General features: G+C 39.7%; 1 protein-coding gene across 9 annotated transcripts in view; it reads right to left on the bottom strand.

The window, feature by feature from the left end:
• The window catches only part of larp7 (La ribonucleoprotein 7, transcriptional regulator), a 41,579-nt gene that overhangs the window by 20,905 nt on the left and 5,722 nt on the right, over positions 1-14,952 (bottom strand). For all 9 annotated transcript variants that reach the window (XR_010017718.1, XR_010017721.1, XR_010017719.1 and 6 more), the window contains 7 exons: positions 7,137-7,362; positions 6,956-7,056; positions 4,964-5,047; positions 4,432-4,596; positions 3,676-3,784; positions 3,251-3,583; positions 3,039-3,177 (listed from right to left, as the gene is read on the bottom strand). Coding sequence is in view for 4 of the 9 variants with exons in the window: in XM_063046389.1 (XP_062902459.1) it covers positions 3,039-3,177; positions 3,251-3,583; positions 3,676-3,784; positions 4,432-4,596; positions 4,964-5,047; positions 6,956-7,056; positions 7,137-7,338 (1,133 nt within the window). In the remaining 5 variants the exon portion in view is untranslated. The remainder of the gene's footprint in view (positions 1-3,038; positions 3,178-3,250; positions 3,584-3,675; positions 3,785-4,431; positions 4,597-4,963; positions 5,048-6,955; positions 7,057-7,136; positions 7,363-14,952) is intronic.

The following is a 14,952-nucleotide window of genomic DNA, read 5'->3' as shown; positions in this document are numbered from 1 at the left end:
AAGGCACCCTATCCAAAGTTAATTCAATCATCCAAATGTTTCTTAGAATCAGAGGAATAAAACTCAGCTGTTACTTTACCTACCTTCCATTGGCTGCATTATTGCACATGGATAAACAAAAGTTATTCTGAGAAAACACATGCTCTCCGCAAAAACTTTATTAGATTTTTATTAAATTGATAGGATTGCTAACTGAGAATGAAGTCATAGAAACTTATCAAGCATGGGTGTCCATACCATATGCCAGAAAACTGATCTAATTCTACTTCTGCATAGAAAATTGCTGGGCAGCATCTAATTACTTCCACCCAAACAGTGAAAAATAGGTTGTCCCTTTGTGTGGGGAATCAACGATTAATGCAGAATAAGCAATATATATTCCAGGAGACCATTGGTGGGTGTCACAAACTCTTCATCTGCTTATTGATCTAAACAAAAAACTAACTGAAGACTAAATAGATGTATGATGCTATAAGCTTGAGCATTTATGGTAATCATCCATTGCTAAGCTTCATTTAATATATTGATTGTTTTGTGAAATTAAAATATCTGAGTCATAGAAGTTTATGGCACAGACACCAGCAAACTGCTACAAATTTCAGTATCTGTAATTTTACGTGTTCTTCATCTTAGAACTGATTTCATTTTAAACTATGTAAGGTTTGCCCATGCCATTTTTTAAAAACAAACTCTTATAGGTCGGTACAAAAATAATTGTAGAGACTCTTCAATGATAAAAGAGATACTGGGTTTTAATAGTTAACTGCAAATATTCAGAACAATAATCAATTCAGCCACATTGTCTAGTAAAAAATTGTGTGCTAATGTGTCATTGTGCAGACTATCTTAATGCCATTAAACAAAAGCAGATACTGAATTAAGAACAACCAGTCTGCTGCTGATGGCCCCATATGCTGCCATTTTCAGCTTGTTAACATGCCGGCTCCACCCACTCTGAGGCAAACAGGTCTAGATACATTGCTCAAACAATAGAAATTCAAATGTCCAGCCCCCTTAGAAAAGGTAGCTCATTAAAATCACTTTACCTGCAAGAAATATAAATATCAGGCATTGACAAGCTGGGGGAATCATTTAGTTGTGGAAGAGCAGAGGCAGGATGGAAGATATGCAAGAAGGATGTCGTAACAGGAAGAGCATTCTTTGGTAAAAACTCCTTGTGTGTGACTTCTGTAACCTCAGGATCGGAATGTTATCACTAATTTAGATGATGTGAAGTTTGTTGTTTTGTGGCAGCAGTTTTCACGTCATCTAAGTCAGTGGTATTAACCTGGTATAAGTAGCTTTTTTCCTGGACATAAGTGATTAATGAGAAATGACTCCTGTTACGTCAACTTAGAAGCCTTTCTGTGATAAACTTCAAGTAAGTGCTTTTATGTTGAAGTAGCAGTGGATATTTAATACTCGACTTTCTACAAATGTGATTTCTGAACTTTTGGATTTTTTTTGACGGTTAGCTGCTATCAAGTTAAAATTTATTAAACTGCTATTAAACCTAATGATACGCTAAATGTACTGCATTGGGGGTAAACATGGAAACTTGTTTCTGTTACAATATGGAAAGTGGTGACTCTATAGAAGAAAGCATTTAACTTAAATTGAATGGGGGATGTAGGGGCATCATGCTGAGAAATTTTACTCGAAGGAAAAGCTACAGTGAACACCACTGCAATCGTGCAATACTGTCTTCTTCAACTGGTATTGCACTTCAGCAATGGTGATTTACTGTCCAGTATTCTTGACCCAACCCTACTTTTTATGTCTAGGTGTTATGATTTTAAAATGCATTGAAATGAAAAAGGGTCCCTGTTTTAACCCAGCCATTTATGCAGTACACTGTTGCTAGTTACTCCAACAAGTGAAGCTTGCTGTCCAAGTCACATTAGTAAGTACTCACATGTTGGAATTTCTAGCTTACAGATTAGATTTATGCAAAAGAACAGTATTTTTGTATTAGGGTTTGTGCCTGTTATCAAGCTTAGTCCTGAAGCCTTTCTGTATTTCTGTTTTGGAACAATGGAATGCAGATTACTATAGGTTGGGGAGTTGCCTAGCTTTTACCTTTGCAGGATGATCCAACTTGTTTTTAGAGATCCTAATATGTGAGCATTTGCTGTGCATCCTAAAATAAGTGCTTATCATATTAGAATTTCTGCTACAAAACCTATTGTCTATGGTGCATTTATTTGCTCTGCAAGTGAACTGGATAGTGCATTTTCAGCTATTTGTGACAAAGCAAACTGTTAAAAGGAAGTAACATGAAGCAGGAGAACTTGCTTTAGAACCTCTAACATGTGAGTGCTTGCCATCTAGTTTCAAGTAAGTGCTCTCATGTTGGGAATTCTACTGTACGGTCACTGTACAGATTTGCTTGTTAGAATTAACGTCAGGTTCTGGATTAATGTGACGAGCACTCCTGACATTAAGGCACTTGCTGTTGCCATTTGCTGAAGTAAGTGCTTTTATGTTAGGATTTCACGACACACACTGCAACAGTTAGTACCTGAACACAGAACCAAGAAATGACACTTATACAAGGCATATATTTTCCACCCTTAACATGTTCAGTGTTGGCAACAAAAGGCATTCTCCAATGCAAGTAAATGTGTGGTGGAGCCTCTTAACACTGAGAACTTGCTGTATGTGAAGTAAGTGCTCTCTTGTTGGGAATTCTGCTGCACAACTGCAGTGCATAGTTGTGTTCTGCCCTAAAGTGTTCAAATGTTGCAAAAAGACATTCTCCAGTAGAAGTAATTGTGAGGTGGGGCCTCTTAACACTGAGAACTTGCTGTCTGTGTGAAGTAAGTGCTCTGTTGTTGAGATTTCTGCTACACAATACCACAGCACAGTACTTAAGAGAAACCAACTATTGTAGTTTTGAAGCACCAACATGGAAGACTTGCTGTATGTCTTGCAAGTAAGTGCTTCATATTGGTGTTTTAAATTTACAAACTTTTGCCGTTTCCGGGCTTACCCTCAACCTTTTTCATTGTTCCAGTTGTAATCTGCAGATGACTTACTTGGATAGTACTCTCAGAGGTATAACCTCTTCTTCCACTTTGTGTCTATCTTTGTGCTTTTTCTTCCGTTTTCTTTTGCTTTTTGACATAGATTCCTCTTTCTTGTCACCTGAACCATGTTCATCTTCAGTTGAAGCATCTTTAAAGAATATTAAAATGATTTAAGCAAGAATGTATTGTACTTGAATAGTACTCATTTGAAATGTACTTACCTTTGATGTCCTTTTCACTGTCTGTCTTTTCTTTCTCTCTGCCAGTGACTCTTCTCACTTTTGCAGAGGATAGTTCTTCCACCTTTTCAGGACTGCATCTCTTTCGCTTTCTCCGACTTGTCTCTTCTTTTTCTCGTTTACGCATTTCGCCTTTTGGTCTAGGCTTGCAAAGGTCTGGCACATCAGTTTCAGAACAGTCAGACACAATTCTGTTCCCTCTCACTTTTTCTGACGCCTCAGCATGTTCTTTATGGGATTGGTCCATCACTTCTGCGGCTGACTTGCAACATTCTGTCTTTCGAGATTTTTTCTTTTTCTTTTTTTTCTTCTCTTCTACAGACAATTGTTAAATAAAAATTGTACTTAAAATGTATTAATGTTTACAAAATTGTACATTATTGGTTAAGCTGTGTAACAGTCTTTACCTGGGGGATTGTAGTCACTGGAATTAAGACCAGGAACTGGTTTGCTCTTCACTGTTTTGGGGAAAACACCAGGCTTTCGTGGTGCATCTTCTGGAGGATTATTCAATACCTTGAAATAAAAAATTTACAATAAGATTCTCTTCTGTTTCCTTTTTAAAAATTAAGCTACTTTATTTTGTATATTATGCATGTTCTCTGTGTGATTTTCCTCTAAAGATTAAATAAATTGGGATTGCTGGGGTGGTGGGTGTCTGATCAGGGACTTCATTTGCTGGACAAGGCATCTGCAGTACTAGGAGGGCAGGATCAGGCTGGGTAGTTTAAATTACTCCATTTCTATAAGAAATGAGGAGAAATAGGATCAAGACCAAGAAAAAAACATTGCGTAAGTGCTAGCAACACACAAAATGCAAGTGGTATGCAGCAGGCCAGACAGCATCCATAGGAAGCATAGTTGATGTTTAGGGCTGAGACCCTAGTGCCAGTCCCATCTCTGTATTGCTAACAGCATCCTAAATTCCATCCTTCCAGATGAGTTCTCATAAACAAAATGATAAAAATTTCAACCTTTAAAGAATTTTGGCTTTTGCCTAAACTTGGGTAATACCCTACTATAAGGCGATTGTTTAATTTGTTCTTTCTTCATCCACATTGGATACCTGATTCCAAAATATTCTGTAAATCTCCCATAATTACCTTGTCCTCTTTTCCTGTGAACAATAGGTTAGAATTAAAGGCAACAATGCATTTCCTTACCTCAATGGCTTTCTGGGCTCCAGGTAGAGTTTCAAATTCAACAAATGCAAATCCTTTAGGGTCACCACTTGTTTTGTAACGAGGAATGCTGATGTAGACCACTTTTCCACATTTACTGAATACACGCTCTATCCAGCTGTGAGTAACATTTTTAGGTAGCAACTCCTAGAAGCAAATAACATGAGTCAGCTTAACACCCATAAAAACATTTTCACTCCTTGATAACATGCAAAAATGGTAATTACTTTTCCCTACAGAATTTCACTGTTTCACTGACATTTATCATGTGCATTTCACCTTTAATTTCAGATGCTATTCACGTGTTTGCTAGCTGCCTTTCCAAAGGTATACAGATCATAGTCATAGTCATACTTTATTGATCCCGGGGGAAATTGGTTTTTGTTACAGTTGCAATTTTAGGTAAATGTCTGGATAAATGCCGATGTAAATATGCTAGATATGCTTTGAGGTCAATTTTTGCAGGTCATGGTGCAGCCAATGGCTGCAGTTCTGTGACAGAAGTCATACATACCACATAAACTGTACGGTCATCAATATCTTGGGGCTGCACTCCTAATGCCATGCGCCTTCTTAATTTTGTTCCTTCTACATTAAGCTGCAAAACAGTTTTAAAACCATTGTTAGCTACATTGCTTTGAACTTGCTTTTCAAGTGCTCCCTGGTTTTGATAGTGACCATCTTGATGAAGATAGTAGGGATGGGTAATGTAATATTAGATAAACTGCTTCACTTGGGATGTTTACCTACTGGCTGTGAGTGAGGAATGCTGTTGCAAAAAGGTTTGCTCAACAATCGCCTGCTGTTTTGAATTTTTGACACTTCACTCTACATCTGATCTAGATGCCCCATGAGACAAACATTTACCCCACCCTAGCTTAATGCAGTGGATTCTGGATAATTTAAGGCCCCATTTAAAACAATGTCATTGAGCCAATTCAGAGCTGTCGCTCACTGATTTTCAAGCTTGGGAGATGCCAGAAATGGCCAGGAGAAACATCTTGGAATGTTCAATGAAAATGCAGATTTGTAGAATACAATTGTTGAAAGCACACTTGAGGCTGTCCACTATCTGCACTTAATTCACTTAGTCAATCAAATGAAATAGATTTGGTAGAGTTGCATTTTAGTAATATATCTTTTAAAGTCCTTTGTAAATTTTCAATGGTAAATTTGTAGGTAGCTGACACAATTCCATATTCAAAGCCTTGTCAGTGTCTTAAAATGCACACATATTTGTAATTTACAAAGACCACAATCTGCAACACCATATCCAAGGATTTATTGATTTTTAAATAGGGGATAAATGTTTTAAATGTTTGTATTTATGGCCACTCATTGGCTGAGTTTGCAAACAACCAAGAAAATCAACAGCTGCTGGAGGAAGTCAGCAGGCCAGGTAGCATCTAGGAATAAATCCATCATGTTCATTCCTGCCTACTGGGATTCTCCTAGTTTCTCTACCCGCAGTAGTAGTTTCTGCCCTGTCAAAGGTTTCTAGTCACATCTCTGGTTTTAAAATGATTTTAAAATTCAAATAATACACAGAGGGACCCATGATCTTGTTGCATGAGACACATCCAGAATTATGGCATCTGTCCGTTGAATCACCAACCTCTGCTTTAAATACACACTGGCAATGAATTCCACAACTAAAGTGTTCTGTTCCTAGACTCATCCACTCCATCATCTACATGTTTACTATTGGGCACACAGTTTCTTAGATAAGGGGCAAAGTCCTCCAAATATGGTTTCATTTTCATCAGTGTGTTGGAAAATCTCAGCACTACATCCTTGCTATTGTATAGTGGTCCTCCGCAGGCAAATTGCTTTACCACCAACTCAACCTCGAGAGAATTCTGCACCATGACTTGTCTGTTTGCACCCTCAACTTCTGAATTTACTCAATATTAGAAAATAGTGTATGGCTTTATGCCTTCTAAAGGTCCATCACCGTACATTTGCCTACACTGTATTCTATCTGCAACTTGTCCATTCTCCTGCTCAAGGGTTTCTGCAGGCTGTGCGCTTCTGAACACTACCTATCCTTCACCTATCTTTGCATTATCCAAACTTGGCCATAAAGCCACTGATTCTGTCATCCAGACCATTTAACATATAATGTAAAAAAATAGCAGACCCAAGACTGATCCCCGCTGAACACCATTAGTCACCAGCAGCAACCAGCAAAGATAAGTTCCAAAAAACTCCAATCTAATACTTTCTAAGTGAAAGGATCGGTTGAACTGGAGGAAGTGCCTTCCACAAGCGGAAGATGCCCGCTGTCCTTAGGCTATATGGTATTGCCAGCTCTTTAGCACTTAGAAGGCTTTGTTTCAAAATTTAATCATTTCAGCAACACTATCACCTCTCCCAGCCAACTTAACCAAAAACTGAGAATATAAAAATGACTTGTAAATGCAAAAGTTAGTAATGTAAAAGCATAGCCTGTGTACAGATGTGTATGTTCATTCATAACAATAGGAAAAAGATTTTTTTCGCTCACCTCAATAACATCTGAATTTCTTAATGCTCTTGCTATTAGTTTTACATCAGTGGTTAATTTTTTCATTTTGTTGAACACTGTCAGCACAGATATGTCAACATCTAGGGAACAGAAAATAGTAATTAAGACACAAATCATTAGATTGTAACTCATTGATATTATATCTTGAGCCATTACTCACATCCATCTCTGGATTTTTGAATCTGTTCCTGAAGGAAACGATCTTTGTGGAGGTTTACATCACCAAACCAAAATTCAACCTGCTTTTTAATCTCAGCAAGCACCTTGTTAACTCGTGACCTTTTCTTTTTCTCCTTTTCTTTTTTCTGGATATTGGATTCTGTTTGTGCTGCGTCACTTGCCACTTTCTCAGTCTCTCCCATAGTTCAGCGCAGCAAGGCAATAAGCTATTCATGAAGAAAATACTTCCATTAATATCAGTGAAAAATGTTGAAACACAAGCCAGCAGCACAGAAGTAGCCTTTCAGAGCAGCAGTATTCTCTTTCAATATTTTTATTAATATTATAAATTGCATGAATACAAATACAGAATTCATAAGGATACAAGTAATACGAATTACATTACATTTAAATCACAGAAATATGATCACAGTATCCATATTCCAAATCAATCATGTAGAAAAAAATTGAATTATGAAATGAAATAAAATAATTTTATTTTATTTAAAAAAAATCTACCCCCACTACCAAAATGAGCAGGTTGGTAAAGAGAAGAGAAAAAAAATACCTTACCATATAATATTATTATAATAATGGCTCAGATCCATACTTTAATAACATTCAAAGATTATGAAAATCACTCAGAAAAGGGTCCCCATAACATTAGAAAATCATGTTTAGAATCAGAAATCGAACAACAAATCTCTAGATCTAGGCACAACATAACATCAGATAGCCATTGAACATGAGTGGGCGGGGTGGCCTCCTTCCACTTCAGCAAGATCACCCTCCTGGCCATAAAAGACATAAAGGCCAATACCCACAAATTAGATGGCTTCAATTTTGTAGCACTGTCCTCAATACCAAACGTGGCAGTCAAAGGATTGGGCTTAAAGCTGACATTGGAAAGTGCAGAAAAAGTTTGAAATACATCTTTCCAAAACTTTTCAAGGCTCGGACATGTCCAAAACATATGAATTAGTGTGGCCACTCCATTAGTACATCTATCACTGTAAGGGGAAATATCTGCGTAGAAACGAGAGAGCTTGTCTTAGACATATGAACTCTATGTACCACTTTGAATTGTAATAAAGAATGACAAGCACATAATGATGAAGAATCAATTTTAAAATAATCTTCTAGATTCTTCAGATATGAAAATCTGTAAATCCTTCTCCCAGTCTCCTTAAATTTTATCTAAAGAAGTCTTTTTCAGTTCCAACAGCAGACTGTAAATGTAAGATATTGAACCGTTGTCAAAGGGTTTCAGATTAAAAACTGTATCTATTATATTCTTATCTGGACTTGTAGGAAATGTATGTAATTGAGATCTTAAAAAAATCTCTAATCTGTAAGTAACGAAAAAGCTGGGTATTGGAAAGGTTAAATGTTAAAGTTGCACAAAAGAAGACTGATTCCCTCCAAACAAATCCTGAAATCGCTTAATACCCAATCTATCCCATTCTTTGAAATATAAGTCAATTATAGATGGTTTGAAAAAACAATTAGAAAAAATGGGACTCGAGAGGGAGAAGCTCAATAAACTGAAATGTCTTCTAAACTATAACCAACTATAAACTATAACCTCAAAGTATGAGAGCAGCAGTATTGTTAGTTACAGGAATGTAATACACCAGCCGAGATCAGTTAACACATCTCTGACTGAGAACTTGTTAGCACAATCGCTTTACAGTGCCAGCGATCAGTAATCAGAGCTTGATTCCTGCAGCTGTTTGTAAGATGCTTATACATTTTCTCTTTGGCCATGTGGGGTTCCTCCCAGTGCTCCAGTTTTCTCCCACATTGTAAAGATTTAGTTAAGGTTAATGAGTTGTGAACACCCTATGTTGGCACGGGAAGCATGGCAACACTTGTGGGCAACCAATCCTCAGACTGTTCACCGTCCATGCAAACAATGCAATTCACTGACAACTAAAAGCTGATCTCCTTCATCTTGGCATCACTTCAGATTATGCTGATACAGAGCAGGCCTGAGAAGCAGCAGCAGAGGTCAGGAGGAATAATAGATAGACCCGCAAGTTCCATGACATGTCATATTATTCTGAAAATATATTGATGTGCATGCGTCATTAGGGGCCAAGTTCTACACAATAGCACAGTGGGCATACCGGCACCACAGGCACAACAAGACACAGCTCACCACCATATTCTGAAGGGTAATTCAAAATAAGAACTTGCAGAGATGCCCACGCAGCATGTATAAAAATAAATAAAATAATTCGAGATATGATCCTTTTTCTGAAGCACCAATAATAATGGAATCAAAAGGCTTTTGGGAAAAAGATAATGTCTGTGTAAACTGTTTTTCAATGACACTGGTAAAGCAGTTTTCAAAAAAAAACTACATTTGATTTCCATTTTTAATATAACTGTTTAAACTTCTTCCACTATCAGGAAGTTGCATTGTAGATGACAAAAAAGCATTTTGGTTCCCATGACTTTTTATTTGAATCTATCTCCTCTAGTCTACCAGCATTTCTGTGCCTTCGTAAGAAGGGCAGCATAACACTTCACAATACCAGTGATCGGGGTTCGATTCCCATCGCCGTCTGTCAGGAGTTTGTACGTTTTTCCCCGTGACCGCATAGGTTTCCTCTGGGTGCCTCAGGTTCCTCCCACAGTCCAAAGACATACCAGTTGGTAGGTTGTTACAAATTGTCCCTTGATTCGGCTATGGTTAAACCGGGGATTGCTGGGTAGCTCAGCTCGAAGGTCTAGAAGGGACTGTTCTGCGCAGTATGTCAATAAATAAATACATTTTCAGCAACTCAGCCAAACCTGTTCTATGGAAAAAAAAGAAACCTGTACTACTAAACAGACTCTTAAAAAGTAACTTCTGAAACCTGCTCAATCGATTTTCCTGACTGCAAGTACATGTAGAAACAGTACATACAGAAAATGTAATTTCAAAACAGATACAGTCCATAGTATCTGGAACTCTAAATCTAGGGTATAAGAACAAATGTCTGCATATTTCCACATTTCAGCAGCAACCTACTCCCTCATACACCATATCCTGAACCTACTTCTTCAGCATTCCACCTCTGCCCTCCCATTCACCAAAAGGCAGTTTCTCTTGCTCCTTTATTTCCCCCTCCCTCTTTCCTTCATCTTTCCCCCTTTTCAACTCCTCCCATTCCCCAACTAACTCCAACTTACACTTCTCTCACTCTCCAGCTTACTCCCTCCAAGAGTGGGGCTAATTACTAACTGCTGCCACTTATCCTTTTCATGGGCCATTTTTAAGTTGTGAGTTTAGGTTGGATGTTATCGAAAAAGCATTTCAGGATGTATATTGTATACATTTCTCTGACATTAAATTTGACCTTTGAACCTTTGAAAAGGCATGATGAGCTATTTCTTTAAACTGAGTAGATTTTCAATTCTGACACTGATATTGATGATTAACACTACCACTCAGGATGTACTCAGAAAAGTTCACATTTAGCTTATATTCAGAGCCCCTCCACAGAGAATTCTTGCATGGACCCCAGCCTGTGAGAAGGGGGACATATGTTTTCTGCCAATTAGGAGGAAGTGGTGCAGGGGCATTCCCCTCAGGGACTACTGCTGCTCAAAAGAGCAAAAAGATTGGCCTTAACTTTTGAATCCTTCTTTCTCTCTCCTCCACCCTCTCTCTTCTCCTTCCATTTCTTCATCCTCTACCTCATTTCATTGCAAAAATAGCAGATAAACAATTCTCCACTCCCTCCATCCCCCATTATGTCTAACACTCACTCTGCCTCTTCACCATAAGACCGTAAGACATAGGGGCAGAATTAGGCCATTCAGCCCATTGAGTCGACTCTGTCATTCCACTATGGCTGTTCCTGGATTCCACTCAACCCCATGTGCCTTCTCACCATATCCTTTGATGCCCTGACCAATCAAAAAATGATCAACTTCCTCCTTAGATTAATTACTCTCTGGCTAAAATAATTCCTCCTTACTTGTGTTCTAAAGGGTCACCTCTCAATTTTGAGGCAGTGCCCTCTATTCCTGGATACCCTCACCAGAGGAAGCATCTTCTCCACATCCACCCTATCTAGTCCTTTCAACATTGGGTAGGTTTCAATTCAACACCCCCCCACCGCATTCTTCTAAATTCCAGTGAGTACAGGCCCAGAGCTGCCAAATGCTCATGTGTTAACCCCTTCATTCCTGGAATCATCCTCATGAACCACCTCTGAACTCTCTCCAATGACAACAACACATACTTTCTGAGATATGGGGCTCAAAACTGTTGAAAACCGTGCGGCCTGACTGGTGTCTTATAAAGGCTCGTCATTATCTCCTTGCTTTTATACTCTATTCCCCTTGAAATAAATGAGGAGGGAGGTGAAGATGGCAGCGCGACGCAGTGCGCGCGGCCGTTCCGAATGATATCGTAATGTGTTAACTAGGGGCCATGCACAATCCTGATTTGATGGAGACAGCCGTGAGAAGCACAGAGGAACATCTGGAGAAACTTCTGAAATGCCTGCTTCGCTGCCGCTGCTACTGTTCGATCGAGAATCTCCGGAGGGGAAGGCCCCAAATCCTCGGCTTCGCCTACTGCCTGTTGTTGGGGCCGGGGTCGAAGCGCTCGGCAGAGATGATGCTTGGTGCTTGGTGCCGGAGAGCTGGTTGGAGGCTCGGAGTCGGACTGTGGTCGGATGCTTCCAGGATGCTGCATCGGCAAGTTTGAGGCGCTGGAGGTTCACCGTCTGCGTGAGATAATGGGACTTTCGAGAGGCTTTGAGGCTTTTTACCGTGCCATGGTCTGTTCTTTATCAAATTACGGTATTGCTTTGCACTGTTGTAACTGTATGTTATAATTATGTAGTTTGTGTCAGTTTTTCAGTCGGTTTGTCATGTATTTCTATAATATCATTCTGGAGAAACATTGCATCATTTCTTAATGCATGCATTACTAAATGACAATAAAAGAGGACTGAGTGTCCTCATATTCTAATCTAATCTAAATGCTAACATTGCATTTGCCTTTTTTTACCACAGATTTAACATATAAGTTAACTTCTGGGAGTCCTGCATGAGGACTCTTAAGTCCCTCTGCACCTCTGATGTTTGAACCTTCTCCTAATTTAGATAATAGTCTGTACTATTGTTCCTTTTACCAAAATGCATTGTCACACATTTCCCAACACTGTGTTCCATTTGCCATCTTTTTGACCATTCTTCCAATTTGTCCAAGTCCTGCTGCAAATGCAATGCTTCCTCAGCACTACCTACCCCTCCACCTTTCTTCGCATCATTGCAAGCTTTGCCACAAAGCCATCAAGTCCATAACTAAATCACTGACAATGTGAAAAGCAGCGGTCCCACTACTGACCCCTGAGGAACACCAGCAGTCACTGGTAGCCAACCAGAAAAGGCCCCTTTTATTCCCATTCGCTGATTCCCACCTGTCAGCCATTCTGCTATCCATGCCAGTATCTGTCCTTTAACACCATAGGATTTTAACTTGTTAAGCAGCCTCATGTGTGGCACCTTATCAAACACCTTCTGAAAATCCAAGTAAATGACACCCACTGCCTCCCCTGCTTGTTACTTACTCGAAGAACTCTAACAGATTAGTTAGGCATGGTTTTCCTTTACAGAAACCATGCTGACTGTGACTTATTTTATCATTAGTCTCCAAGTACCTCGAAGCTCATCCTTAGTAAAAGACTCTAACACTTTCCCAACCACTGAGGTTAGGCTAACTGGCCTATAATTTTCTCTCTTTTGCCTTCTTCTCTTCTTAAAGTGTGGAGTGACATTTGCATTCTTCCAGTCCTCCGGGACCATGCCAGAATCAATTGATTCTTGAAAGATCATGACCAATGCATCCATTATCTCTTCAGCAACCTCCCTCAGGGCTCTGGAATGTAATCCATCTGGTCCAGGTGACCTATCCACCTTTAAGATCTTTGAGTTTGCCTAGCACTTTTTCTTTTGTAATGGCAACAGCACTCTCTCCTGCTCCCTGACACTCACAGACTTCTGGCACACTGCTAGTGTCTTCCACAGTGAAGACAGATGCAAAGTACCCATTAAGTCTACCTGCCATTTCTTTGCCTCCCTTGCTTCCACATCCTTGCTCACTTCACCCCTAAAGACTCTTGTTATCCAGCAGATAAGATGGTAGCACTATTCAGAGATGAGCATTGTTGCTAGACAACAGTTGAGATTAAGGCAGGCCATTAAAGCAATAGGACACGAAATTACACTAAGCAGCATGGGATAAACTGGTCTCACGGTCTTCTGATGATGGGTGGGTGTGCAATCCAAACATATAAAGCAATTATGGTAGGTGAAATGTGGCTGACAGATCAAATGGCTGAGGGACAGCATCCCAGGGTCGGGGAAGCTCTGGGTTGTCTATGAAATGGGTTTAAGGAGCACCTTAAGAGATGAAAAATTGGCCAAAGGATTTTGGGAAGGAATTAGACCATGCCACTCACCATGAAGTACTTATACTCCACACAAGCGTAATTGGAGCTATTGGGAAACAAACTGGGGTGGCAGCAGGGATTCATAAAAGGAATTATGAATAAAGTGCCGAATATTGGCAGCTCCAGTTAAGGCATTTGATGTTGTGGTGTTCGCAAAGCTTGGCAATTAGCTTGCAGATGTTCATCACCAAAGTGACATCCACAGTGCGTAGCTGCTGTTAAACTGAAGGGGTAGCCAATCAGGACTTAGGCAAGTGAATGATGGGGGGTGGCTATACAAGTGCGAGCACTCTCCCAGAGAGAAACACCAACAACCATGCACTGAACATGTCACCTGGACTGGTGCTGTAACATCTGCAAGCTAATCACCAAGCATGGCGAACACAACATCAAACAGATCTATAAGGCTACCAAGTTAGGCTCCCAAGAAGAAAGCTAGATTGGAGACGGGGATGTATTACGTATTTTACAAGAAAAGGGAAGATGATAGTAGCTTTGAAAGGGGACACAGTAACTAAGAACCATAATCTACACAGAGGCCTGAAGAGAAAGTTATTGATCAGCAATGAACCTGGAATGGAATGGAAGTTGAAATCAAGAATGGGATTAGGTCAGGCAATGTGAGGGGAGATATTCAAAGTGAACCTTCAAACAACAACAAAAAAGGGCATTTGTCTGGTCGCACACAAAAAGATGTCTTATTTTGCTCACTGCCATTGATTGACATTTATTAGTTTTAGTAATAAGTTATCCTTATTCGTGTTGGGGATCATTTTGGGAGTGAGCAGCCAGAGGTTGTGGTTTACATCAGTACCAATGACATAGTGAGTTCCAGGATTTAGGTGCTAAGTTAAGGACAGGACCTCTGGGGTTACAATCTCAAGATAGCTACTCATGCCATGTGCTACTGAGGCCAGAAATAGCAAGATAATACAATTTAACACATGGCTAAGGAGATGGTGCAGAAGTGAGGGCTTCAGACCATAAGACAGGAGCAGAATTAGGCCATTTGGTCCATCGAGTCTGCTCCACCATACAATCATGGCTAATCCTTTCTCTCCTCCCCTCCTCAGCCCCACTCCACGAACCATAAACTTTGATGCTGTGGCCAATCAAGAACCCATCAATCTCTGCCTTAAATACACTCAATAACCTGGCCTCCACAGCTGCCTGTGGTAAAAAGTTCCACAAATTCACTGACCTCTGGCTAAGGAACTTCCTCCACATCTGTTTTAAATAGACACACCACTATCCTGAGGCTGTACCCTCTCGTTCTAGACTCCCCCACAATGGGAAACATCCTTACCACATCTACTTTGTCCAGGCCTTTTGACATTCGAAAGGTTTCAATGCGATTCT

The sequence above is a fragment of the Mobula hypostoma genome, chromosome 4 (genome assembly GCF_963921235.1).
Source record: "Mobula hypostoma chromosome 4, sMobHyp1.1, whole genome shotgun sequence".
NCBI classification, from domain to species: domain Eukaryota; kingdom Metazoa; phylum Chordata; class Chondrichthyes; order Myliobatiformes; family Myliobatidae; genus Mobula; species Mobula hypostoma.
The sequence above is the reverse complement of the archived record's forward strand: the minus strand, read 5'-3'. Positions and strand labels throughout refer to the sequence as shown.